At 33.2% G+C, this 27,781-nt stretch overlaps 3 protein-coding genes across 3 annotated transcripts; 1 reads left to right on the forward strand and 2 right to left on the reverse strand.

Annotated features, from left to right (window-relative positions):
* Positions 1-14,307: 14,307 nt before the first annotated feature.
* Positions 14,308-15,039, reverse strand: MONOS_12823 (uncharacterized protein; the record flags this gene model as incomplete). The annotated part of the gene is made up of 1 exon (XM_067865472.1): positions 14,308-15,039. The coding sequence occupies one exon, from the start codon at positions 15,037-15,039 to the stop codon at positions 14,308-14,310; it is 732 nt and encodes a 243-aa protein (XP_067736239.1).
* A 650-nt stretch (positions 15,040-15,689) lies between these two features.
* Positions 15,690-16,100, reverse strand: MONOS_12824 (uncharacterized protein; the record flags this gene model as incomplete). The annotated part of the gene is made up of 1 exon (XM_067865473.1): positions 15,690-16,100. One exon carries the CDS (start codon positions 16,098-16,100, stop codon positions 15,690-15,692), a length of 411 nt encoding a protein of 136 aa, XP_067736240.1.
* Positions 16,101-23,317: 7,217 nt separating this feature from the next.
* Positions 23,318-24,448, forward strand: MONOS_12825 (uncharacterized protein; the record flags this gene model as incomplete). Its single annotated transcript, XM_067865474.1, has 1 exon — positions 23,318-24,448. One exon carries the CDS (start codon positions 23,318-23,320, stop codon positions 24,446-24,448), a length of 1,131 nt encoding a protein of 376 aa, XP_067736241.1.
* Positions 24,449-27,781: the final 3,333 nt, after the last annotated feature.

Raw genomic sequence — 27,781 nt, forward strand, 5'->3', positions numbered from 1 at the left:
AACAATATAATAGACCCAAAAATAACGAAAAACAAACCATTTGAGTGATATCAGCTTTTGTTGGATATTTTCCATTCCTTATATCTTCAAGTCCGCGCTCTTCGAAGTCGGTATCTTCATGTTTGTTGAACTAGGTTGGTTTTCTGCATTTTCCAGTTTCTCTCCCACTCATTCTTGCTTTCAAGGCCAGCTGTAATGAACTTCGATAAAGAATTCCACGTGTGTCAATTTGTCGTTTTGAGAATTCCAAAATAACATGGGCTTATAGTTGTTTTTCATATGAATCACTTAAATATCGAAATTCGTTTGTTACCGCAATCCTGATGAGGAACGGCTTTGTCTTCAACATAATGATCAAAATATTAAATTTGATTTTTGAGATCAAAGCAGTGCGGGCTTCAAGCCAGAATCAATAATAGAGCTTTTTTGAATAGAACATGTAATTTTTTATTCATCACGAAAGTTTCATAAAAAACAATCTAATGCAAATATATCCTATCTTTTTCCAAGAAGGATCAACTTTTTTTGGTCGTTTTCAGGAATTATTAAATCTTCCATGTTGATCAAACATTTTTTCACTTTTTGTTAATCTTTGTTGAAAGAAAAAATTGTGTTTCCAAACTTCAAAAGTGTGTTTGTTATGTTTCAATTAATCAGTTTCTACATTTTTTTTGTTAAATCTGTTCAAGTAGCCGAATTCGTTTGTATTCATTTTTAGTGTTTTCTATTATGTTAATTAACATTTTTCAATTTATAGAAAGCAAATTTTGCGAATTAACTGAAATCGAAATATTTTTCAATCGTCTGAGGGGATATTTTTATTGTTTTGTAAAATAATGAAATTCGCCTTGGTTCAAATAGTGCATCACATCTATTTCCAGCTTTAATGACATATTTTCATATCTTTTTGTATAATTTTGCAATTGAATCATAATAAAAAATGGAAAAAATATCAAACAGCTTGTTTTTGTCAAAGAATCAAAATGTGTGAGTTTGTTTCTATAATAAAAAAATAATAGCATTAATTATGACTCGATAGCAGATCCTGCAGCACGCTGGGAGTGATTCTTTTTTCTTTCTGTGTAGTTACAGAAGCAGAAGCAGCAGCAGAAGAAGAAGCAGGGAAAATTAAAAGGAAAACAATCAAATGATGGAGAATTGAAAGATCTAATTGATTTCAATTGATTTGTGTTATACCACAATTTAGGAAAATCTTCATGATTATCACTTTCGATTTCTTTTTCTTTTTCTTTTTCGTTCATTATTTTCTTGTTTCTTTCTTTTTTTCAATGATCTTCGATTTTTCTTTTCTTTCATTTTCGTAATTTTTAAAGAAGCTTGGATTTAAGATTTTTTATAGAAATCAGAAGATTCTAAAACACAAATGATTGATATTTGTATGATATAAAAAAATATTTGGCATTCCTATTGTCAAAAAAAAGAGATAAAAAGAAAAGCAGGCCTTCTTCTTGAGCGTGAAGGGATGTGCTTCTGGAGGCAGGTGAGGAATCTGGATTGAGTCGATTTTTAAGTCGAAATCGATATTGTTCGTTGGATCTTTGTTTTGCTTCATGTCTCTGAATGTTTAAAACTTGAAGATCGGTGATAATATGTTGATTCGTTTCCATATTGCTTGCAGTTTGTGGGTTCTGAAATATATGGAAATTTATTTGACAAGCTGCTTCAGCAAAATAACTTCCAAAATTTATCGAAATAAAATGGACTATTTTATCGAAAAACAGCAAAAATTGTTTTCATACGTCCAAAAAATCATTTGATAATAACCCTATGTATCGCCAACTCTGGGGTTCCTACTGATTTCGTAATGACTGCGCCAAATTCCAACTTCGCTCATATATATGCCGAATCTGTAATAATTTTTGATCCTCCAAGTTTTGAACAGAATATGAGATAATGGTTTTTGAAAATGGTACAGTCATGGGATTAACCAGTGTAAATGTCACTAATTGTACTAGCAGTTCAAACTTTAAAATTCACTCCAACTTCAACTTTTGTGCAATATACCAATGGTGCTTAACCCGCACCCTGGTGCCAAACCCGCACCCAGCAAATTTCTTGAAAATAGAAAAATATATTTTTGCTTTTCAAAGAAGTTCATTGATGGTGAATTTTCTTAAAACTTGTTTGAAAGAATATTATATTATATTTTTTTTACAAAAAAACTTTCAAAAAGATGAATTTTAGAAATTTTTGTTTGGAAGAGAGATTTTAAGCTATAAACTGAAAAAGCAAAAAAGTTGGGCTTTAGAAAAATCTTAAATGTTGTTCATTAATAGATTTTCAAAGATTTCGTCAGTTTTTGATGATTTGAAGCATTCCCTGATATTTTCCACCATTTTATCATTTGATCGATCCCATTAAGATGAGAAAAACGAATCGAAAGTTCAGCAGTTTCTTTGAAAGGGGTTTGTGAAAGTTGTCTAATGTTTTTCAATGAAAACTTCCTTTTATTATTATGGAGACTCGAAATTTTTTCGATTTTTTTGTTTGTATGGTTGTTTTAGTCAGATAATTTTTTATTTTATATCCGCAAAAATTATTGATAGTTTTTTTATATATATCAATTTATGTTAAAATCATACTATTGCACATTCATTGTTGATATTTTCAATGTATATATATGTTTTATTTAATTGTTTTGATGAGAATTATATTTTTGTCGTTTATCAATGAATAATCCATCACATCCTAATCATTATTTTTATTTTAGATATGCGTCAAACCATAACTGTGCATGTCTTATTTACTAGCTGCAAATATTTCATTTCAACAAATTTGTGGCTTTTTGTTTTTATTAACATTTGGGTGATTCTTTTTGAAAAGTCACAAATGTTTAATTTTCTATAAAATCTAAAATTTCATATTTTGCTCAAATTTCTGTTTCAGCTCAAAAATCTCCTAAAGAATGTTTGAAATAGCATTTTCAAGAAATAGATTCCATATTAGAAAAGTTTGGTGTTCGCGGACTACAATTTAATAAAAATATGAAAGTTTTATTTATTTGAAAATTAAACATTTGCGACTTTTCAAAAAGAATCACCCATTTTTTTAAATAAGACTGATATTTTTCAGAAATAAATTTTTGAAAATAGTTGTGCTGTTAGACATTTGATATTGGATTTGTAGTTTCTGTTTTATTAAATAATGTTTTAAGTGTATTGTCTTATTCAAAGCAATTCCAACAATGCTATAAATGTGTTTTCAATTTGGAAAAGTTACGAAAAGAATAAAATATGAAACGGAATGTTTATTAAACGAAACGTTCATTAATATTATATTTAGATATTACAGAATTGCCAAAATATTGCTTTCATTTTTTCGTTTTAAGAATCATCAATTAAACACTTCAATAACATGAAATCCTTGGATTTATTCAAGAACTAGAAAATTGGTTATTTTGTTCAGTTATTTCCTTTTTTGATTTTTGAAATTTGAATAAGTTCATCGTTCAGTTTCTTAATATAAAAGTGGAATTTGTATTTGAAATGAAATGAAAAAGAAATATTTCTGCAGACAAAACTCATGTAAAGTAAAAAAAAACTGAATGACGATTTTTTTGATGTGTCCATATAAATACCACTTATAAGCAATTTAGAAAATACTGAAGTGAAATAGAAACAAAAAATCGGAAAAACTTCAAATTTTAAGAAATATTAAAATGATTGCAAACACAGAACGATGAGAAAAAATATCCTTTTCAAATAGTGTCAACAGTTAATAAATGAATGTCATTTCGAAAAAACAACGTAAGTTGATGAATGTTGTAAATCTCGTAAAATTTTTCATTTTCAAATTTGACTCAGAAAACACAAATAATTGCAAATATCATTAAAAATTAACAATTAAAATATTATGGAGATCTTGTTTTAATTAATGTCACATAATGTTCAACAGTAATATAAATGATTTTAAATAAAAATGAAACTATTAAGCACTTGATATCTAGATAACTAAATAAACAAAAAAATCGAAAAAATTTCGAGTCTCCATAATAATAAAAGGAAGTTTTCATTGAAAAACATTAGACAACTTTCACAAACCCCTTTCAAAGAAACTGCTGAACTTTCGATTCGTTTTTCTCATCTTAATGGGATCGATCAAATGATAAAATGGTGGAAAATATCAGGGAATGCTTCAAATCATCAAAAACTGACGAAATCTTTGAAAATCTATTAATGAACAACATTTAAGATTTTTCTAAAGCCCAACTTTTTTGCTTTTTCAGTTTATAGCTTAAAATCTCTCTTCCAAACAAAAATTTCTAAAATTCATCTTTTTGAAAGTTTTTTTGTAAAAAAAATATAATATAATATTCTTTCAAACAAGTTTTAAGAAAATTCACCATCAATGAACTTCTTTGAAAAGCAAAAATATATTTTTCTATTTTCAAGAAATTTGCTGGGTGCGGGTTTGGCACCAGGGTGCGGGTTAAGCACCATTGGTATATGGTGTTTTCCACAATAGAATTTTTTTTCGTTTGATAATGTTCTTTCCGGTATGTTGATCGGGATTATCGTGCAATCCACAGCCAGTGTCACATCTCTTAATTCGTCAACACGATCAGACCTGAATAAGAAAAAATTAATAAGCGGATGTTTGATATCCCTTAAAATGCTGTGAAGAAATTGTGTCGTACCTCCAAGATTTTCGTGGAAGGATGATGGAAGTGGATGACTAAGAGTTATAGAACCCAGATGAAAAAATTGAAAAGAAGAATTAGTTGATTATCAAATTAGTTGATTGATTTTTATCTTCTTCTATGCTTAGTTGTTTAATGTTGAATATTTCGAAGAAGAAGATCAAATTCGTTTCTGAAAAACCAATGAGAGTAAAGAACCCTCACAAAGGGTTTTCTATAAATTTTAATGTGAATTGGATTACAGTCTCTTTTTTGTCTTCTTGGTTTATTTCAACTTGTTGCTGATGTGAAATTCTTTTTTCCAAGTGTTCCAAAATATCAAAATTTTTGTTTTGTGACTATGCAAAAAAACACTCTTGTCCTGAAAAATGATTACCATTCCATTACTCAAAAATCGGTTTGAGGATCAATTTTTCAACATTAAATCAATTGAAATTTACAGAATCAATTTAAAATTGATTGAGACTTAACTAAATTAGATTATTATTAACATAATTTTGGAAATCCGAAAATGAAATTAAAAAAGAAAATTTGAAAAAGGCTATAACTTCCATATTTCTTAGCTTAAACCCAACTATGAATGAAATAATATCTTGACCCAAAAATCCAACAAAAACAACTTAAAAGAAAAACTATTTTTGCGAAAATAAAATGAAATCAATAATTTTTAAATATCTCTCAATAAAAAAATAATTTCTGATTCATATGACAGTGAAAAACAATTGAAAATATCTATCAAATAAAAAATTTGAATATTAATCTTCTTTTTCTCATGATCAATCACCAATTCTTCCCATTCACTTTCATCTACTCCGTATTCCGAATCAATTTCCAATCCTTCTTCTTTTGTTGAACAAAATTTTTTCTTCATAGAAATTTTCCAAATAGTCTTCAATTTCTTCATTATCCTCATCTTCATCCTCCTCATCATTTATTTCCTCAATAGCTTTCACATACTCCGAATCAGAATATTCACACACACAACCTAACAAAAATCTGTGAAAGATGGTTTCAAATGTTTGACATGAACGCATGATGCAAAATATTCAGCTAAATGAGCTTCTCTGACACCATGCATTAAAATGAATCTTCTCATTTGTGATTACGTTCCTTCAATAGCAATCGTTCACGCTTTTGAAAATCTGTCTTTGAATCTTTATGAATGATTTACAGTTTAATGCACAAATCCATAATCAGACAATGTGGAAAACACATTCCACTCGTCAGAATGGATTTCTGTCCCTTCAAGAATGTGCCTTTAAATGATGGAAAATATAACAATTCTTGTCCAAGGACACGCAAGAATTAAAAGAACCTTTCCATTCTCTTTTTCAGAACTTTTTTTTAATCATGCTGAATATCCACAATTGAACCTTCCTTCTTCGCTTTTCACATTTTCTGTATCTCTGTATGGCTCCATCAAATTTCCACTTCCTCACCAACATCTCCAATCAATTGTTGATGCATAAGAAAATTAAACTCACACGCTCTTCTTCAAATTCTAATCCAATCACAAACTACGTTAACAGATGCACCACAAAGAAACAATCATTGAAGTTGGTCCATATGAATCCACCAAAATAGCTAAATTATCATTTATTCGCTCATTGATAGACGTATATATTGAAAAAAAAGTTCCTTCTCGAACTGTTTTAGATCCTCCACATGGGATGCAACGAAATCTTCTTTGAGAGATTGAATTTTTAAAATATTTCTTTTACCTGTGACAATTATTACAATTTCTTTCTTAAAGAATAATCCTGTTTTCATGAAGTCATTCCCATGCATCATTCTCCTTTTGAAGTCTTTCAAGTAGTTCATTTGACATATTCATAAAATTAACAAATTTTGAAAGGTCTGATCAATTCTTTCCCGTTCTCTTTGAATATTCAACAAAAAAAAAAAAAATAAAATAAAATTAAAGAAAAAAATAAAAATTATAGTAATAAAAATTAAAGAAATAAAAATTAAAATAAAAATAAAAAATAAATAAATTAAAAATAAGAAAAAAAACTATTAGGGTGAATATTTTTGAAATAGTAATTTTTCTTTCAAAATTTCAGGTTTGAAAATATGTTATGAATATTCATATATAAACTCCGAAATGTGACGGACCTATTTTGTGACGTTTCAATAATTTTAAAAAGTCTAATATTGGATTTTTAAATGAAAAATAAACATTCAAGATTTTAAAGAATTATATTTAGCAAAGGAAAATAAATTTTAATAATAAATAACAACCCAAAAAGTTATGATTACAAAAATCATCACTCATTTGTTAAATACAAACCATTTTTATTTTTTTAATTTTTGAATATAAAGTTCCATGCAATGCAAGCTAATTATTACTATGCTTAAATACAATTCGTCAGAGTTTTCGAATAGAGAAGTTTAACCAAATTTCATAGTAGTTATTTGTTTAAACTTTTATGCTTGAGCTCTTTGTTCTGAAGAACGAAAAAGCACCTAACAATGGGATATTTCTCTTGTTGGAAAGTTCAAAATGGCTTTAAGGAAAGTTGCTTTCGAATGTGCATCTTCCATCCCACGAATATAATTAGTCGCACAAAGTCTTGATGCAGTTAATATCGTTTTTTCATGAGTGATTACAATAATAAAACTATTTGTGAAGCCAGGGTTTCCTTCCTGGCTTGAGTTTCCTCTCCAATCATATTCTGGAAGTTAACCTGCTAATGAAATGATGAAAAAAAAGTGATGATCACTTCAATTATGAAGAAACAAAAAACGCAAGTGCAAAGATTGGCTGCATCCAGTGAAGCAAGATTGTTAACGATCCGTATGAAATGTAATGACACTTGTACTTTGTTTGTGGATTTTCCAAATCATCTATAAAAGAAAAAAGAATTATATCAAGACATTCATTGAAAGAAGTGGAAGATGCCTAAAACGCAAGAATATTCATTGCATAGCCTGGCAAACAAACGTTATTACCAAGATCCTGTGAGTTGCGAATAACAACCAGATTAGAATTTGATGCATCAAAAGGAATTTATCACACCACTTCAGAAATTGCAAAAGTCGTTGTTTTTTTTAGTTGTTGAGTTTTTTAATTGTTTTTTTTTCATTCACAGGTGAATGAAATCAGAGCTGAAAAGAGTACAGAAGATAATTAAGTGAAATGCGTTGATAAGCATTGGCCAAAATGGTTTTTTACAAGATATCCAGATCTAATTCAGAAGCCTCCAAAGCAACTTCCGGTTCACATGGCGTTGCAAACATCCAAACAGACAGTGAAACCATTTTTTGTCATGATTGAAATATTCTTCAAAACGGTTTATATCATCCCACAACTGATTTTTAATTTGGATGAGACTTCAACGGTGTTTTCCGAGATCAATCCTTCTGTGGTCATTCCTATTCACACATCTTCATCGCCTATTCAGCCTGAACCTTCAATGTCAAGATCAACAAGCATCGTCTTTCTGACAAGCTCGGATGGAGTCAGATATCTCACACCTATCATCGTTCCATATTCTAAAATTCCAGAAGAATTCAAAGAAGCAACGACAGAAATGGAGGTATTCATACCAAGCGAAAATGATCATCTTTCTGCATCTGCATTCTTCGACGTTCTTTCAAAAGTGATTCTTCCTTTTATTTTGAAAATACTGATAACAATTGTAAAACCACATTATCACGCAGTGCATATCGCCAACAATGGGATAGAACATTTCTCCCATAAAGTGTTAAAAAATTGAACAGATAATTAAATCGACACAATCCAGCCCCCATCTCATTCCTTTCATATTCTTCTACCCAATGATTAGCACGTGTTTAAAATATGAAGATATTTTTTCGTATGTGATGGAAATGCGGAGGTGAAATGAATGCTAGTGATAGAAAAAATGAATTTGCTATGTTTCTGAATGAAGCAATTGCTATGCACCTTTCTAATCGACAATTTGAGCCTGATGGAAAATTACAGGATGGAAATCATTCAATCGTGAAGTAGTTTTGAATATTATTTTCAATTAGCTTCCGGAATGGTTAACAGTTGTTCACACAAATGTGCGAGATGAGGAGAATTCGAAAAATGGAAACGAATGCTTCATTTTCAGATAAAGAAGATGTTGCTTTTCCACATTCCTTTGCTTTGAAAAAATATTTTCTTTATGTTAGAGAACACAAAATTGATCATTGGGTTGAAGAATGTGAGAAGTGTGCGTTTGCAATTTAATCATATCTATAAGATTGTCTCTGTACAATCTTTTATTTTCTTTATCAAATCGAACGACCATGCCATCCATCACAAGCGTAATGTGCATTAATCTTCAACCATTACCATTCTTTTCTTCAAAATATCCGAGAGAAGTGCAATCTTGAAAATAACCACAAACAAAGCTTTTGTTATGTGATCAGTTACTAAAGAAAGATAATTCTCTTGAAATGTTGTTGAGAATAGATATTCTAACGGAAGGAATGTTTGTGGAATAATAATTATTGAAAGAAAACTGCAGCTGCCAGAATTGGACTTAAATGCCATTAATGTGGATTGGTGATGAGAAGTTTCAAGCACAAATAAAATCGGTGTTATTTGTGAAGATGACAAATAATTAACTCAAAAAAAAGAAAAATGTTGATGTTTCATCAATTTTTAAAAAAAAGTTGAGGTATTGGATTATCCCCTCTCACAAACTTTTCATTTATATCAAAAAAGGAACAATCATTTTTCTGCATGAATGATAAATTCTACAAATCGGAAGTTCATGTGGTCTTGATAGCTGTATTTTCGTATGTCGTTTTTTGGAAACGTTTTGCCCAGTGTTTGTCGAATGTTTTAACTTTTTAATCTTCTTTTCGCTTCTGTATAAGAAATTCATTAGCCTGAATTTATTTTTTATTTTGATAACAAAATAAAAAAAAATGTTCACACACCGTTTTCTCCATATCCGAAATAGTTAAATATTTTCTTGTTCCAAAATTTAATAAAAACTAATCTTCCATTTTTTTACTCTTCATCATATGCAAATAGTGTTTGTCTTTCCCTTTTCCCAATAAATCTTTTTTCGTTTCTTGACTGAAGAGCTCGTTCCAAAGATGATAGATAAAGTTAACCACATTCTCAATTTGACGCTGAAAATAGCCCAAAATATCATGAACAAGCAAAGCTTTGACGTGGTCGTTTTCCAAATAACTAACATCATTTGTCTCAACAATTCCATGCAAAGATATTTTCTCTTTGCGCATTTTAATCATTGAAATTTTTAACACATTTTTTTTGTTCAACTGTAACTTGTTAATTTCCCTATCCATGTTAAACATCCAGACTAAACATGTTAAAAATTACAAATAAGATTAATGTGTCAATCAGAAATAACTGATTAATAAGTTATATTTATTTGTGTGATTATTTTTGTAATCATATTTTTTCATACTAAAATTTCGGTGCTATAATATTTCTTGAATATCAATAAAAAAAATGAAAAGTGAAAAGGCTTATTGAAAAGATATTTATCTTTTATTCGGTGAAATCATTTGTTTTTATAACAGTTGTGGTGATGTCGCATTTGATCACAAAATCTCTTCCCAATGATAAAATGTCTTTGAAAAAACAACATACCGAAATAAGTTGTGATTTCAAAAATAATCACCCATTTGATAAATAATTTTTTAAAATTGCATTTTTTGTCAAAAAAATAATCAGTTCTATCTATGTTTTGAATGTTTTGAAATGAACACAATAAAGTTGAAATGCAATTTTTAATCTAACATATTCTAAATTTATCTCAAACATTGGCTTTACAAAAAATTGAATTCCATTCAACATTTGTACAAAAATTTTCTTGCCAAAAAGAAAAACCTTCAAGAAACTCATTCCTTATAAAAAGTTTTGATTTCAAAAATTATCTCTATTTTGTTATTTTAGTCAACTATTTATTGTCATAAAGTGTGAAAACGAAAAAATAAATAATATTATTTTTTTCTTATAAATGAATAATTGTTTTATTGTTCTGAACAAATAAAAATGATGCAATCAAAAAGTTGTCACTATTTTTTATATTACAAAATGAATTGAAAAGCTGCTTCTCTATTCCACAAAAAGTTTGTAAATAATATATTATCTTTCGAATTTTTGAAAATAAATAACATGAATGTATTTTTGCAAAGCAAAAAGCGTTTTTGGAAAAAATTTATAAAAAAGAGTTTTAATGTTCATTTATAACTTTTATATGAATTAAATGATCATATCACGTGAATTGTTTATCTTTTTCTAATTTTTATTTTGGATCTTAAATGCAATGAAATAATTCGCATAATTTTTATAATTGTCTTCACCACCACAACAAGAAAGAAGAAATTGAAAAAATCCATTTTGGAGTTAATAACAATACACTTTGGATTGCATACACTCCTGTTTAACCTGTTTGTTCACTGAAAAGATACTGACATGTTTACTATCTATGTCCAAATAGCAAACACGGAATAAACTGTGGCTTTTTTTAAAGAAAAAACACTGATCATGAAAGAAGTCATTCATGCTTTTTTTGCAAATGTATATTCAATGTTTTCTTTTCAAAAGCCTCAGCCTTCTGTTCAAATTTTATCAAAACCTCAAAAAAATAAAAAAAGTAAAAAAGAAAAAAAAAATCAAATAGGTTTTCAATTCCGATTTTTGTATTCTCATAAAGCAATTCCTTCATCTTTTAAGCCATTGCAATATAGCTTTTTTATCTGCTTATTCTTCTAATTCAACACATTCATTTCTTCGTTAATACGACCTTCTCAACAAAATCTTTCTTTGTCTTCAGAAACCATTTTTCCATCTTTAACCAGAAGGAAACTTTCGTTGCTCATTAAAGACGAAAACTCGAGAAAAGTTAATGAACGAAATGAAGCTATCAACAACACAATGGTCTGTGCCATGATGGACGGAGGAGTTATTGCTGGAAAAAAGTTAACAATAGATACAGTTGTTCACTTGAATGAAAATGGAAAACCAGTTTTTTGGAGCCCGAACAATTAATGTATTACAGCTGCTGTTTTCACAAATTTTGCACATACTATTAAAAAAGAAGTTTCAGATGTGAATGGAGAGGTCAGTAGTTTTTGTTCAGATGGATTAAAATTACAAATGCTTGAGTTGCAAAATCTCACAGAGGATACAACTATTTGTGAAACTCGGAAAAATGAATTCAAACTCCACCATTATTTATTTGCTGCACAAATTTTTTAGTCAATCTGATTATTACCCATTTATAAACCGAAAATAAATTCTTGAGATAGCTAAATGAAACCTTAATAACGCTATCCAAAGACTACAGGAAAACATCAACGAAAAATCCAACAAATACTAAGTGCCCTAGCTTTGTCAAAACAAGGTGGCTCTGTTTATACGACATTTGTTATTTTTTTTATGTTAATTGCAAACATCCATCAATTTCTGAGTTTTTTGGTGATATTTCCACTTTGGATGTGATCAAATGTGGTTTATTGTTGGTTCCTCTATAAGATCTTCAACTGTTTCTGAAGAACGATGACAAAAAATTGGGATCTGTTTCTCTTCTGATTTTTTGTACGATTGCAGATTATTTTTGGACGATTAAATTTGATAATTTTTCTGATGAGAATTGGCATGTTTGTATTTACCATTTAATGATTTTTTAACATAATTATTTCCTTTCTGGAGAACGAGGAAACGAATTCGAGTTGGTTTTTTTTTTTGTGACACTAATGGCAGTGAGATTTTACCATAAAAGTTCATTTGTGATCTCCTTTTCATCGAAGCTTAATTCTTTTAAAGAATAGCCCACTAAATTAATCAAATCATCAGAAACATTATCGCTTTTTTCATCAACTCATCCTGCTGTCAACACTCTGCAGACACATTCACAAATAACGCAAAATTCATTTCTCAACTCTTCTTCTTCAACATCATTGATAACACCTGTTTTAAATTCAACAATATTTTGTGTTTTACAAATCAAAAATCAATATCATCCGTTTCAAGATACAGCAAATGATTTTTGAGAAAACACTTTTCTTTCATAGAATCAACAATTTCTGAATTCTTCGATTTTTCATATGTCAAAATTTATTTGAAAAGTTCCTTTTGTTTAATTTGAAGAGTAAATAAAAAATTTATATTTCGATCAAATTTCTGTTTCCACAAACGAAACTTCACTTAAAATAAAATAATAACATTATCAAGATTGTGTTTTCATGACAGCAAAATTTGGTGAGTGGGAACAAAAATTTGATCGAAATATGTTATTTTTATTTTATTAGAAAAGTAAACAAAAGGAACTTTTCAAAAAAATTTTGACATCTTTCCTCCAACAATTTTCGTTTGTTAACAAAACAAACAGGCTAATATTCAGAAAAGATTCTGTTTTGATTTCATTCGCTTTTTCTCAAACTTTTTATTTGTGCTTCCTTCTAATTAATATGAATTTATCTTTTTCTTGTTTATCCTCTTCATCTTTATCTTTATTTTCCTTTTTTGTCGAATCCACATGGGTGATTCTTTTTGAAAAGTCGCAAATGTTTAATTATCATAAAAAAATTTATTTTCATATTTTGTTCATATTTCTATTTCCACTCACGAATCATCTTGAGAATGTTTAAAATAGCATTATCCAGAAATTGATTTCATATTAGTGAAGTTTGGTGTTCTCTGACAAAATTTTTATAAATATTTAAAATATTTGGTTTAAAAGAAAATAAAATATTTGCGACTTTTCAAAAAGAATGACACATATACAACTTTCTTTTTTGAAAATTTTCAAGCCTTAAATGTGTAACACATGAAAGATAAAAAAACACATATTCAATTCTGTTGCTTCTCTCATTTATTTATAAGTGTTTGTGAAAATACTTGCAATAAAAATGATTCTTAAGATTTTTTCAAGAAAATAAAGTTTTTGAAAAAGAATTAAATATTTTTGAATGATCAATCAAAAACATTTATTGAGATATAACAATTAAAGAATAGCTAAAAAAAAAATGGTAGGGAAAACAGAAAGAAAAGAAGTGTTCTTTAAGTGAAACGCAAAAATTCTGTTTCAGTTTCCTTTTAACAAAACAAAATAGGAAGTTTGACAAAGCAATCAATTTTTCCAATTTAACAAGTCAATTTTTAAAATTGTTGAAGAGATACCATCGTTTTATCGGTTTGTTATTTTCACATCATTCATGGATTTTATACATGCAATTAAATATTTTTTTGTTTGTTTTCTTGTTAACTGTTAAAAAAGTTTTGACATAACAGAACGAAAAAGAATGAAGAGTTATAAGAATAAGAAATAATTGTAGAAAAGAAAGATCAGTGCGAATGAGATGTTTGAATTAGAAAAGAAAAACGATATTCAATTCCTTCTCTTTTATTTGAGATCACGATCAATGGGTCATCGCCCAGGATCAATGTGGGAGTGATGTGAGGGTTTATGCATTTGTTTGAAAAATCAAAACTTAGCGTTTTTAAAAACAAATTAACGCTAAGAAAAGGAATTGTGGAACACAAGACAATGTTAAAAACTTATATAAAAGAGGGGTTGGGAGTGAAAACGGTGGTGGGAAAAAGAGAAGGAATTGAATATCGTTTTTCTTTTCTAATAAAAGTGCATAAGCACCTTTATTTTCAAGAAAAACATCCATTCAATTCCTTCTCTTTTATTTGAGATCAAATGTTAGTTGGGAATTTCTGATACCATCATGACTACAGCTTTTGACACTTTCCATTCCTTCTGAATTTCTTCTTTCTTTGATTGAGCTCTTGTTCTGATTATAAACCTTTTGTCATATTCTGTATCCTCTTTTTCCTCTTCCTTTGGTTCTTCAATCTTCGAAGGCATTATTGCTTGGGAGTCGTCGGAAGCTTGGATTTTTTCGTTTCTTTTACTCATATTGTACTGCTTCTTCACAATTGCAACCTTCTTTTCATCCTTGTTCTGGCTTTCTTTCCTTCCTTTCTGTTCGACTTTTTCAGCGCGCTGTGCCTGCTTTATCACTCTTTCAGTGGATGAAGCAGTCACCCTGCCCATTGCTGACGCCAAATCCGCCCTGAAGTAATGTTTAACCAGTGTATTTGTTTGTGGCGAAAGACGAGCAAACTTTGCAACCTGCACCGGAGGAATACCTGCCATTGTCAAAGCCGAAATCGAAGCTGCCTTGATTGAGTATGGAGGAAACGTGTCTGGTATCCCGGCGTTGGTCAGTGCTTCCTTGGCAAGCTTGCGAATTTCTCCTGCTGTCAAAGGGGCAAAGGTGTTTGTATTTGGAAGTTGACTGTTTGTGTTTGTGTTAGCTTGTTGAACTCTCTCCCACAAGGTCTTTGTCGCGAAAGCTGGACAAATCAGTGGCAACTCTGATAAATATGGCACGGAAATCTCCGCGCGTGTCTCCGAAGTCTTCAGTCTCATATCTAGATATATTTTTTCTTCTTTAAACCTTTAATTTCTCATGTCTATTCTCTCAAGCTCTGTAAATCTGCAGGCTGAAAATAACATTGTTAACACAATCACCTTTATTGTCAGTTGCTTAAAGCTCAATGTCTCATTCGGTCCTTGATCTGCGAAATATTTCAACAACGTCTGTGGGTTCCAAATTTCTCTGTTTTCTTTTTTCTTTGATCTATTTGTTCTGCTGAACGCTTTGAAAAGCATCTTTATGAGTGGGATATCTCCTAAGCACGTATTGAAAACGATACTGGAATAAAAAGAAACTGCAGCTCTTGTTATTTGTAAGCACATTAGCGACATTCCGCCATTTCTCAGGGATAAAAACACATTTGCGCAATTCGACGCCCAATCGAAAATATTGTCTGGAATTCCTTTGCGGCCACATTCCTCCCATTGCTTTCCAAAATGTGCAAAACCAAAGAGGTATCCTTTCCATGTTGTCTCCGCTAATCTTTTGCTGCACTCCTCTGCAAGATCTTTTGAGAAAGTTATCTGCTCCAAAGCACGTTTCCATCATTCTTCTCCATCACGCTGGATGGATTCAACAACACGATCCTCAACCGTCATGGAGGAAGACTGGAATTCTTTCATCGCATTGAAGTGCCTTTCCGTTATCCTTCCTTTTGCAGCTTCCTATCCCAGCTCCTGTGTGGTATCGACTTCAAAAGTGTGTCCCAGTTCAGGTCTCTCCAGTTCGGCAGGAGTAAGATCACTTGTGCTTTCTCCCTTTTCGCTTTCTGAATCGTTGATACAATCAGCGGCACAGGAGGGTGAGCCAAAACAACTTCGCCTTTCCATGGAACCATGAGACCATCCTCTGCAATCGGACTGTTGATGCCACACCATCTCTCCAACTTGTGATTGTGACTTGCTGCAAACGCATCCAGTGTCGGTGTCCTCTGAGCTATCTTCAGAATCTCCAGCAGCTCTTCTGCTCGCACTTCGTAATCCCCTGCTCTCTCTAGTCTTGACAGAGCGTCTGCCCTTGTGTTCTTGATGCCTGAAATGTGTGTGGCCCTCATCTTTATTTGCGTTACTCCTCACATCTCCAAATCTTACTCAGAACGGGTCTCAAATTCATTCCTGCATTCCATTTGTTTATATTGTGGAAAACCGCTGTGTTGTCCGATCTCAAATGCAGTTGACCGATTCATTTCCTCTGGAGCACTGGGACAAAATGGCCGAGAGCTAACCACACTGCTATTAACTCCCTGTAGTTCGAAGACTGTTTCGTAAGTTGCTGTGGAAACCGATTGTGTGCGTCTAAAAGTTGATTGTTGATTGATAGCGTTGCCACCCACGCTGCCTTCGACGCATCTGTTGTTATCTCTTCCTGCGGTACAAACACTGAAATCAGCTTGCGTTAAGGGCATGATTTCAATATCTTCTTCCATTGCAGAATCTGCTGTATAATGGATGCGTTGATTCTCATCTGTCCGCTCCATCCTTGCAATTCCAATCCTTTTTGTTAGAGACTATACATGGATGTGGCCATAGGGAAGCGTCTTGCTGAACGAAACGGTTTGCGTTGAGTTTTCCAATAAAAGAGGAGAAATCTCTTATTCTCACCTTTTCATCGTCCACTGCTTTCACTTTCCAATTGTCTTCTTCCTTTATCAATGAAAGTCTTCTGTCTTCCGTCAACTGAACCTCCATCATTTCCGAGTTTCATCTGTATCCGAGGCAAACAAACTCTTTGCTGGAAGATAGGTGGCTTTTTTCCTTGTTCACTAGCAGCCCAAGCGACTTTTTGAACAGAACTATTTCTTCAGAAATTCTAATTAAATGTGTTAGATCTTGGTGTAATATAAGCTGATTGTCACAATACGCAACCAACCGCACATGCCATCTTCTTCTTATTTCTTTTGTCACTTTCCTCATCACATGTGTGAATATTCTGGGTGCAGCAACGAATCCGAAAGGCATTCCTTTTAGAACGTCATCTTTTCTCAGAAATCTGAAAGCGAGATTTAATTTCATATTCTTTGAAACTTGGAGAAGGAAATACGCTTGATGAATACCTATTGTCACTTCCCATTCTTCTTTCAGTTATATTCACTCCACTGTTCTCTCGTTCTCGCATTTGAAATGCGTTCTGAGGACCGCTGCACTCAAACGACTACAGTCTAAGATCTGCCTCCATGTTCCGTTTTTCTTCTTGACCAGGAATTCGTTGTTTCTGTGTTTAACACTTTCATGATTTATCTCCTCAACTATCCAGGTTCTCGTCTATTCCTCCAACAAATCCCTGAAGGCTCTTCTGTGCTCCTCGCTTGTTCGCTCAGCTCCATCTCTGTACTATATCTTTGAAAGTTTCTCTCTTTCTCTTCTGTTCTTCCACATCGCTTATCCTCCAATTCAGATCAAATCTCCTCCTCCGATATTTTCCCATGCTTTTTTGAACTGCTCCTTCCTTTTTCCAATGATCTGATTTAAATACGACTTAATCTCTGCTGTCTTCATTTACACTTTTTACAACTTAAACATCATCTGATTTGTTCGACTGAACAGAAATGGATTCTAAAGCTTCTCATTGGAAAGAAAAAGTGTGAACTGGAAAGAAAAAACCTTTGACTTGCTCCTCCTTTTGAATGCGCCTGAACTTTGCCAAATAAACGAAAAGCCCTTTTATCTTTTTTTCTTCAAATACTTCTTCAAAACTCCTGTGTCTCCTTTTCGCACTGCTGTTTTCTTTATCAGCAGGCTGGGTTGCAAATCCTGCATAATGACTTATTAACGGAGTTGAAAGGAGCTGCAGTTGAAATTGGACATTCATCAACCCTTGCATCACACAGGGCAATCATGCTTCTTCGTTCGACAACGAAAGAAAAGGGAATGTAGAGAACAGCGACTATTGCAACATTGACCCGATCGTTGCGATGACCAATTGATCGTGATCTCAAACAAAAGAGAAAGAATTGAATGAATGTTTTTATTGCAAATATCGATGCCAATGCACTTTTATTGAAGAATTAGATTAATTATAAATTGATGAATGCGAACAAGAATAACAACGATACTTAAGCTGAAACTTTTGTATCAAGCTAAAATAGCCCATTCATCTCTCCACAATCCAACAAGCACATCTTCCTCAATGTTGCTTGTCGATTTTTGTTTTATTCAGATTATATTGCACCCACCGCTTTTTCCCCTTTTGTTTCCTTTCTCATTTTCTCTCCATATTCATTTTCATTGTTTTCCTTAGCATTTGCTATCGTCACTTTCTTCTGATGTAACAAGTTTCATACTTACACAATTGCTATCTTTTTCACATTTCTCTTTTGCATTCTCCTTCACTCATTTCAAACAGAAAATCGAGTAAAGAAGAAGGAATTAACTTTTTTTCTGTTTTTGTCATCGAGCTTTTTTAATCCGATTCATTCTCGTCTCAAATTTCATTTAACGCATTTTAACCATCAACTTCTTTCAGTTTTCATTAAACTTCTTCTTCTGTCCAGCTATCATAGTCGTTGTCTGTTCAACTTCCACCTCTGACCCTGCACTCTTCTGCACACAATTCAGTTGCCTTGCTTCTGTGGGACATTTCTGAGACAGAATTGGTACTCTGTAAATACTGCATTCCGAGCGACGACATGAATCCGATGAACAACGAAAAAGACGATTTCATTAATTGTTTGATGGGAAGAAAAAGAGAAAGAGTGATCTATGAAAGAGTTGAAAGAGACTGAGACCTTGAAAGAGATCGAGAAAAAGGAACAGAGAACTCCATTCCAATTACCATCATCGACAAAAGCATAAAGGACATCGACAATCTGCAGAAAGCGTTCTTCCATACCAGTGCAGCATATGGAATAAGTTTGTATTCAGGTTCATTCTTCTCTGTCAAAGGCTCCTCCTCCTACTTTTAGAAGGCAGCGAGCAGCACACTCCCAACTTCCTCATGTTCCGAAAAATCGTATGAAATATTTCGCTCATGCTGGTCATTCAGGCGCTGCTGCTTTGCTATTTCTGTCCACCTCTTTACCTATTTGCAGTGCTTCTTCAATGCTGATGCAATGCAATCTTATGAATCTCTTCTTCTGATTGTCGGGCTACTCTTCACAGAAAGGCAGTTGCGTTCACTTTCTCACTTCAGCCTCCTCAACACACACTCCACCGACTTGTCCCACAACCCCTCTCTCTATCTCTTCGACATAAAACAAAAAGAGTGAACAAATTTTCTGAACTCGTAAGAAGGAGCCACTACATCGTTCTTCAATCATCTTTTGACGCTCGATAGATCAACTCCATTACATAACTCTTTCCAACAACTTTATCTTCAGTCAACTCTCTTGCTCCGCTTACGCATTTCGAAGCACTTGCATTTTAATCCTCTTCTGTCTTTATCACTGCTAACGATAACACCAATAGCCTCACATCTTGTTAATATTCACTTCAACATAGCTTTCTTGCTCCTTCACATGATTCTTTTTTTGCTCATTCATGGAGTTAAAATCACGTCTTCATAAAGAAACATTTCCACTTTTGATTCTGTATGGCATCAATCAGCTGATCATGATTTCCCAATTCACCTCCGCCTTCTGCCCAGCAGTTATGTCATTTTCTGGAAAAAAGCTCTCTGTAACTGCAGTATCTTCTTCCTCTGCATTTCTTCAGTTCTCTTCGTTCATTCGACCAGATTTCATTAACACCTCTAAAGCATTGGCTGTCTTCCTCTTTCTTCTCCTCTGCAGTTTCATACCTCAAGCAGTTCATTCTAGCTGTTTTTGATTCCTTTGCTTCTCTATGGCGCATTCTCAGACTTCTCACGCTTTCATAGCAAAACCCACTGTTCATCATTGAATTTCGCATTTTGCCCTTCGCGTTTTCATCAATGTTCTTCGTTATGAAAAAGTGAGAATTCTTATTGCATCGGCTTTGCCTCTTCTTTCTCAATCCTGATTCTTTCTCAGACAATGCTGAGCTTCTTCCAATGTGAGCTTCCTTTACTTCATCAAACGCATCACCTGAAACATCTTCTCTTCAATTGATCGGAAATAATATTCCACTTGATTTGAACACTTTCAGCAAAGCAACAAAAACGCTTATTTAACTCTCTATTTTTACACCGTGTGATGATGAGAGCAAGAAGTTTGGCGATATTAAAAACTGCTTGTTTGCGAGCTTATTATCTTTTTTTGACGAACTTGACAATTGAATGTTGCTTCTGGCATTGTCGGATGAGTAGAACAAACTATTTGACAAATTATTAAACGAGAGGGCGCAGAGAAAGAATTAAGCTATGAAGAGCATCCTCACTGTTCATGCGCTTCCTATGGCTAGGGAGAAGAAACTGCTTGATTACTTTGAAAGTTTGCACGGAATGAGATAGATGAGACGAAGAGCTGGGAATACTGCGGCTTCTCGTTGGAAGCAACTCATTCATCGGCGATTAATTCTTCTTCTTCTTTGTCTTCCTCAACCACTTTTGATGATATTTCTATTTTGTCTTCTTGTATCAGCTATTAGATTCATTAATGCAATCTTGTTACCAAAAGACAGAAGAAGATCACTCTTAACTGTTCTTTTGTCGTTGTGAATATGAATCTTTTCCCACTCAACTTCGTGACTGAAACAAATCTTCAGAAATTTGCAATCGTTTGGCATCGTCTACGTAATAAATCAGAAGTCCAATAGTTCAAATAGCTAATATCGACATCCGCTCGGGTTTTCAAGGTTTTTCAATTCGAACTACTGCATGTTACTCAAAAAACCACTAATGCATTGAATCTGCCACATCTCGCAACTTTAAAAGAGAATAGCATCCATGGCAGCTCAATGAATCACTAAATTACGGTGTGTCTTTTACGATCCCGATTCAGAGCGAAACACCTCATTCTGAACTTTCTTTGCAAAATTAAATGGCGAATTAACAGCAGTCTGCTCTTCCTCTGCTGCGATTTACGCTTTAAAACGAGTTGTGAAAAGGATTTGGGAAAGAATGTTTTTGTTGAAGTGGATGATTGAAAAGCATTTATTGCAAAATGGATAGAAGAGATGAAGTCGAAGTTGTTAGCCATTCAAAGTCTGATTCCTTTTCATTTGTTTACTCGGCTTTGCTGATTCTGTAAACGAACATCGATGAAGAAGATTGATATGAGTCGAGAAAAAAAGATGAAGAAAAAAACGAATGATGCTTCCCCATCATATGTCTGAATTTTCTTCGTTCCTCCGCAGAAATTTTAATGATGAACTCATCCAGAAATAAGATTCAACACATCACCAACAAGAAACCTCCAAAACTCCACAAACGCAATTAACATCAATCACATCACTCATTCTACTATCTTCAGAGCTACAGTAGCTTCTCCTTAAAGAAGAGCAAGAAGCTGGAGATCAGCTGGAGTGGTCATTAGAATATCAGTAAAAATATCCTTTATCTCTTCCAAAGGTATTCGGAGAAAAGCTGTCAAAGCTGCTTTTCTTCAACGAGGCATAGGAGATGAAGCGGTAGACGGAAGTGAAGTTAAGTTCAAATATCAGCAGCTATTGAAGGATGAAGAAATATCATTGCCGTTCAGGCGAGTGAACCGCTGTGAAGCCCATGGTCAAAAAAAGATGATGCAGTCCTGGTGGAATATTTGGAATGAAAGCAATTGAAATTCGATAGCTTTGTTTTTCTCCAGACACGGCTGTTTATGAACTTATTCTTCCTTTGCAGAAGCGTGCAGTACATTCCAATAATAACAATTAATCTCCCATTAATGAGATTAATCATTCGATGCCTTTTATTGCAGAGAAAAAATCAACGAAAGAAAAAAGATTCGTTTTTATTTTTTATTTCAAATCACTGTTTTTTCAAAAAAAAAAAAAAATTAATTAGGCATACATTATGATCCATTTATAAAAAGTCTTTCCCATTGAAAAAACTCATAATATTGTGAAATATACATAATTTTTCAAAAAATTATTTTTTTATTATACTGTGGAAGCAAAATTATTGATATGTTTTATTAAACAACATCATTCAAAATATTATATGTAAGCATTTAGGAAATAAACAAAAAAAAAGCCAGACAATGCTCAGCATTGATGAAAACAGGAAGAATTTAAAAACCTCACAACAAAATTTTTTTCCTGTTTGTTGCAAAAAACAAAATGTCAGAATAGAGTTATTCACATGGTTTGTTCTGTATTGAAACATTGATGTAATTTGATATCTTATTTGTTATTTGATTAAATTCGCAATAGAGCGAATCAACGAATGCAAGGAGCAGATTTGCTCTTCGATAATGAGTATTATATGTTAATAATGGGTGGTTTAAGATCAAACTTCGCTAATACTCACATTTTCTTGAACATCATTGTCAGCAGTAGAAATGACACAAGATTCAGTTTGATTTGTGAACAGCGACAGCGAGGATAAAGGAATTGATTTTGCACATAGGCTTTCAAGAGTGGAAAATATGATCGAAGAAATTGCTGGAAGCCAAACGTGTCCGAGTAGTTCAGTAGCCATAGGGATGTTACCAATGAAAAAGGAAGAGAGAGAGCTACGAAGGAAAAGATCTCGGCCGAGATCAAGCGAATCGGAGTTCGAAACAAATTTTTCAGAGATGGTCATGAAGAAGAAACACAGACGGCCGTTGAGGGTCCGCCGTGCACTTAATCAAACGAAGAGATTGGATGATGAAAAGGACAGCGATAGTGATTTTGAAGGAACAGAAGAACTGGAAGAAGAATGAAGATCACAAAATTTAATATGAATTTTCCAGGATGAATAGTAGATACTCCGGAGACAGGCAGGTGAGCTGAAGAAGTTCATGGATTTTTGTAAGGCTGGATCAATTAGGATAAATGATGATATCTTAAATACATTCATCCAGGAAAGTGAAAAGGAGTTTATCACAGTACACATGGATGCAAGCTAATATGCGCAGGACTGGACAGCTATGACAGCGAAGGGGAGAAGAGATTCGCCAGAAGCTGTACGAATCATTGTATTGCTCCAACCCGCCATTAAATCGGGGTTTGAAGCTGCCAAGGCGATTGCAGCCATCACAGCAAAAGAATTAAGGAAGACGTGCTTCGAAGAAAAACAGAAGGAGTATCTGAGAGGGCTTTTCTGAGCGTTCGCCCTGATAGCTGACTGTATCAGCAGAATAAATCAACTGAAGGTTACATCCAAGTCGAACCGGGAGAGCGCGAAATGGTTTCCTTGAAAGAGGAACGTCCAGAAATGTCCCAGAGAACCTGAGAAAACTAGTAGAGAGCACTAGCTTTTTTCAAGCAGAGGGAGATGCAGCAGGATACGGTGCATCTCCCGACTCCACAACAGGTTTCGGACCCACAACAGCCAGAGGCGGGATCCCAAGAAGATACAGTTCGGGAAGAAGCACTCAGGGGTTTGTATACAGACTGCAACAGAGAAGGGGATACGGAAGGAGCTTCACGAATTTCAGAGAAAGGAGGAAGTCAACTAAAGCTTCACCACTGTATACCCCAGCGTCAGTTGGGAGGCCAGTCCATATCACTGGACCATCACCTCCAGCTCCCCCAAGATCTCAAGGAGGGACAGCAACAGGAACATCTTTTGGAACGAGCTAATGGACTTAGAAGAAGTGAGGGGGAAGGGAGTCGCGCTATGTCGCGAGACAGAGAGAGAAGAGAGAGCCGCGCTTTGCAGCGAGAAGATGATAAAACAAGAAATCTCGAGACACAACGAGCTTGGAATATTAGAAGAGATCACAGAAGGAGACTCCGCATATCCCCGCAAGACAAAACAGAAGAACGAGCAGAAATCCGAGAAGGAGGAAGAAAATGGAGTCTGGAGAGTTTCTGGGACTGTTATCGAGTACCCAATTGGGAGCGCCCTGGAGGTGAGTTCGAAGATAGCTATTGCAGATACGCACGCGAAGGGAGGAGAAAGAGGGATCCGAAATGGCCACAAGTCGCCAGAAGTGAAGAGGAGTGTAGCAAGTGGACCACTGAGGGAGCCTTTGCCTGGGAGACTAGTGAACAGGCTGAGCGAGTGGAAGAAGATTGTGGGAGACAAACTAGTGAGCCGTGGTATAGGAGCTCGATGGAAAAGTCCCCAGTCCCCAATCTCACTCGAGGAGAGAAAACTCAGACAAGAATTTCGTGGAACAACGGAGATGACGAACAATTATTTATCCCTCTTGGAGGAGGAATTGAAGGACTGAGTGGTGAAGCCCACTCTAGAGTCGGAGGTGAAGAGGTTCAACCCGATATTCATGGTGATAAAGAAAAACGGAAAGTGGAGAAAGATCTTGGACTGCAGGGCGCTAAACGAGGAAGTGCTGGGAATGCACTTCAAGATGGATTCTCAGGAGACAGTGGTGAAGCTCCTGGAGAAGAACGATTGGATGACCACTCTGGACATGTGTGTGATTTTTTATGGGATCATTAAAATAGTCTCATCAAATTAAAAGTTTTAATAGACTGCTCATTTTTATTTATCTCCTTTTTAATTCTCGAATAATATAACAGGAACTTCATTTAACGTATTTTTATTGAGCCAACAACATTTTGAATTAACCAAAACAACACCATTATAATATTTGTTAACAAAAAAGTTTCATCCATATTTCGCCATAGCACAATCGAAATGAAAACCTTGTAAATATCAATTTAAGTTGAATCGACTTATATTTCAACTTATTTAAAAGTGGTTTGGAATAAATACGTGTTTCATCATTTCCAAATTATGAATGTTTTTCAAAAAGAAATAAGCACGGCCAATGAAAAGAATATCTACAGCCACAAGACAGATGGATAACATTGCACATGTGAACACATTCAAACGAACAGGAAACGAAATTCATTCGAATTCTTTAAGAACTTCTAAACCGTGACTTTTTTTTTTCAGTTTGAAAAAGTGTGCAGAGTTATTGTTTTTGAAAAAACATTGAATGGACACTATTTGTGTCTTTTTTTTTAAGGATCAATTTGTTTATTCATGGATAACATCTTGCAATATAAAAAAGACTTTCATTAATTATCAACGGATCAATTTCTCTGGGAAAGACGTTCTCATAAAACAAATCGTAGAAATAAAGCTTATCTCAAATATTTGATTGAAAAAGGTTTTTGAAATTTGGATGTTCTATTTCTTTCGATGAAAATCTTATTCTTTGCATTTATGTATTGTTTGTTCTGAAAAATAGAAGTGATAATATATCTTTCAATTTGATTAAAATTTCTTGAATTATTTCTATTGTTGTTTGATGTTTATTTTATCTCATCTTCATTTTTTCTAAACAGAATGGATGATCTTCAAAGCTGATGAATAAATTCATTAATTCACAAGAGAATAATAGAGTTGTTGATTTTTGTCTAAATAAAAACGCAAGAGTCTTTGTTGCGAGATTTCTGTCAAAAAAAAGAGATGGAACATTTGAATTTTGAGGTGTGCTTTCACAAATTTTTGTTTTGTATCATATCAATTTTTTCAGAAAACTGTTTCGTATTATGTGTGCTCTGTAAAACATGGAGATGATAAAGAGAAGCAAATGCAAAACAGAAAAGTTTATATGAAAACGCGAACGGAAAAGTCGTTGTGACTAAGCGAAGAGGAAAGTGAACAATCGACTGGGATATATGAAGATGACAAAAGCGATAAGAAAATGATAAGTTACTCTGCGCCATTGCAAGACGTTGGTGTCTGTATCATGAGCGAGCATGGTGCAGCTGAACTCGACAATCACTTTGCTGGGCGGGAAGCATTTGAGCGAAGGGGAGACGATCAGTGCGGGGGAAAAGAAGATTTCAATTATTTAGAGAGGGAGGACAATGAGTATATTCGGTTAATGTTTTCTGATTTCATCTTCGGTTATTCTGCACAATGAGATATATGCGCAACTTAGTGTTTGGAAAGTTGGGATCGGTCACAACACAATAAGAAATTCATTGATAAGTGTATTTGTTGCATTGCGGAGAAGCTGGTCACTTTCATTATAAATTTTGACTCAAAACATCTTAAACATCTGCGAAAGTCAATGGAAAAATACAAGGAGGTGAAAGTTCAGTTAATCTTGAACATTTGTTCAAGGTATAGAAAGAGTCTTGAACAACAGGATTTGCGAGAATAAAATTTTTTTAATTGTTCATTCATCTCAAAAAATGGTTTTTTAACATTTTTTAAGCAAAAATAACTAGTGCACTTCATCATCAAACGTTGTTGTGTTGTATTAATTTTTTAACATCTTCATTATTTAAATAAATTGAACATTGCATTTTTCACAAAAAGAAAGGATAACATTGAATAGAAATTCAACCAAAAGCAATTCATCTCTTTTTTCTTTAATTACAAGAAAACTGATGCTTCGTGTTTTCCTTTTTTCTATGAGAAACTTTGTCGATGCACATATTTAATTAAATATTTGATGGAACAGTTATTTCCCCAAAATTCTTACTCATCCTCAGCAAATGTTGGATAACATTTTTTGCATCCCTTAGAAATAGCGCCTCTTATCCAAGTCTGAAAAAAATAATTCTGGATTATTTAATCAAATGAACGAAGTTGCATTGAACATCACTTAAACAGAATTCCAGCAAGGCATGTACAATTGCAATTGCTTATGTTGATGAACATTCAAAGTTATTATTAAAATGCATTGAAAAAGTCACATCTCCAAAAAAGGGCAACTCATTGATAAATAATATTCTGAAATTGTTGTGAAACAAATAGAGTGTTGCCATCAGTTAACTTTGAAAGAAAAGTTTTTCTTTCTTGTTAAAGTGCATGCTTCGATTCAGTCACATCCAGAGGAACAAGAGAGCGCTAAGGTACGAATCCTACTGCTTATCCGCTGATCAAAGTTCCACTGCGTTCGATATACAAAAAATCCTTCATTCTTTGGACATTCAAAGCTGACCAATATATTTTTTCTGAAGGTTGATATTCCTCAAAAAATCTTTGATGAAATTTACAATTTGCGCAAGTGGATGAATACGAGTTCGAATGAAACCAATTTGAAGTTTTTTCATTATTAATAAATGAAAATGATTTCCTTGTTTTTATAATATCGTTAAAGAATAACAGAAGATCTTGCAATGTTGTTATTGTTTCTGAAGATATGTTGTTGTTTATTGCATTAACATACACGCCAAACTCACTGTCACACAAATTCTTTCTATGATGCTCAAAAAAGAAGTTGAGCTCACAACGTTAATTTTTGAATAACTTTGTTTCGTTTGATAAAATGAAATGCAACACTAACCGATTTCTATTGTGCGATCCAGTATCGCAAAAGAATTTGAATGATGTTGCCTTACTGAAATAAAATCTTGTCAATACAGATTCAATGCATTCAGTGACATAGCGATAATCGTTGCTCAGACAATTCGAAAGAAAGTTAAACGTTTTTTTATTCAGGCCAGATCGGTTCATTTGAAGAGTGATAACTGAAATATGAGAAATCTGCTTGAAATCATAAAATTCTTGCTGCAGTTGATTTCTTCGAATCGGAAGCTTTCGCTTTTATTTAAAATCAAACAGGCATGTGACCTCATTGTCCGTTAGTATTTGAACTGTATTTCGAAAATGTACTCTCTGCCATTCAGCCATTTTTTTGTGATGTTTTAGTAAATACAAAGTTTTTGACTGATTTATGTCCAAACATTTTCCTTCTGTCAACGCAGCATTTTTCTTTTCCAACTGTTCCAATTTTCTGCATAGCCCGCAAAGATCTGTTCTTCGTTTGGCTTTCTGAAATTGCTTAGTCAAGTTGTAAAAATGTGA

The sequence above is a fragment of the Monocercomonoides exilis genome (assembly GCF_001643675.1).
Source record: "Monocercomonoides exilis strain PA203 chromosome Unknown scaffold1-2713096, whole genome shotgun sequence".
NCBI lineage: Eukaryota > Preaxostyla > Oxymonadida > Polymastigidae > Monocercomonoides > Monocercomonoides exilis.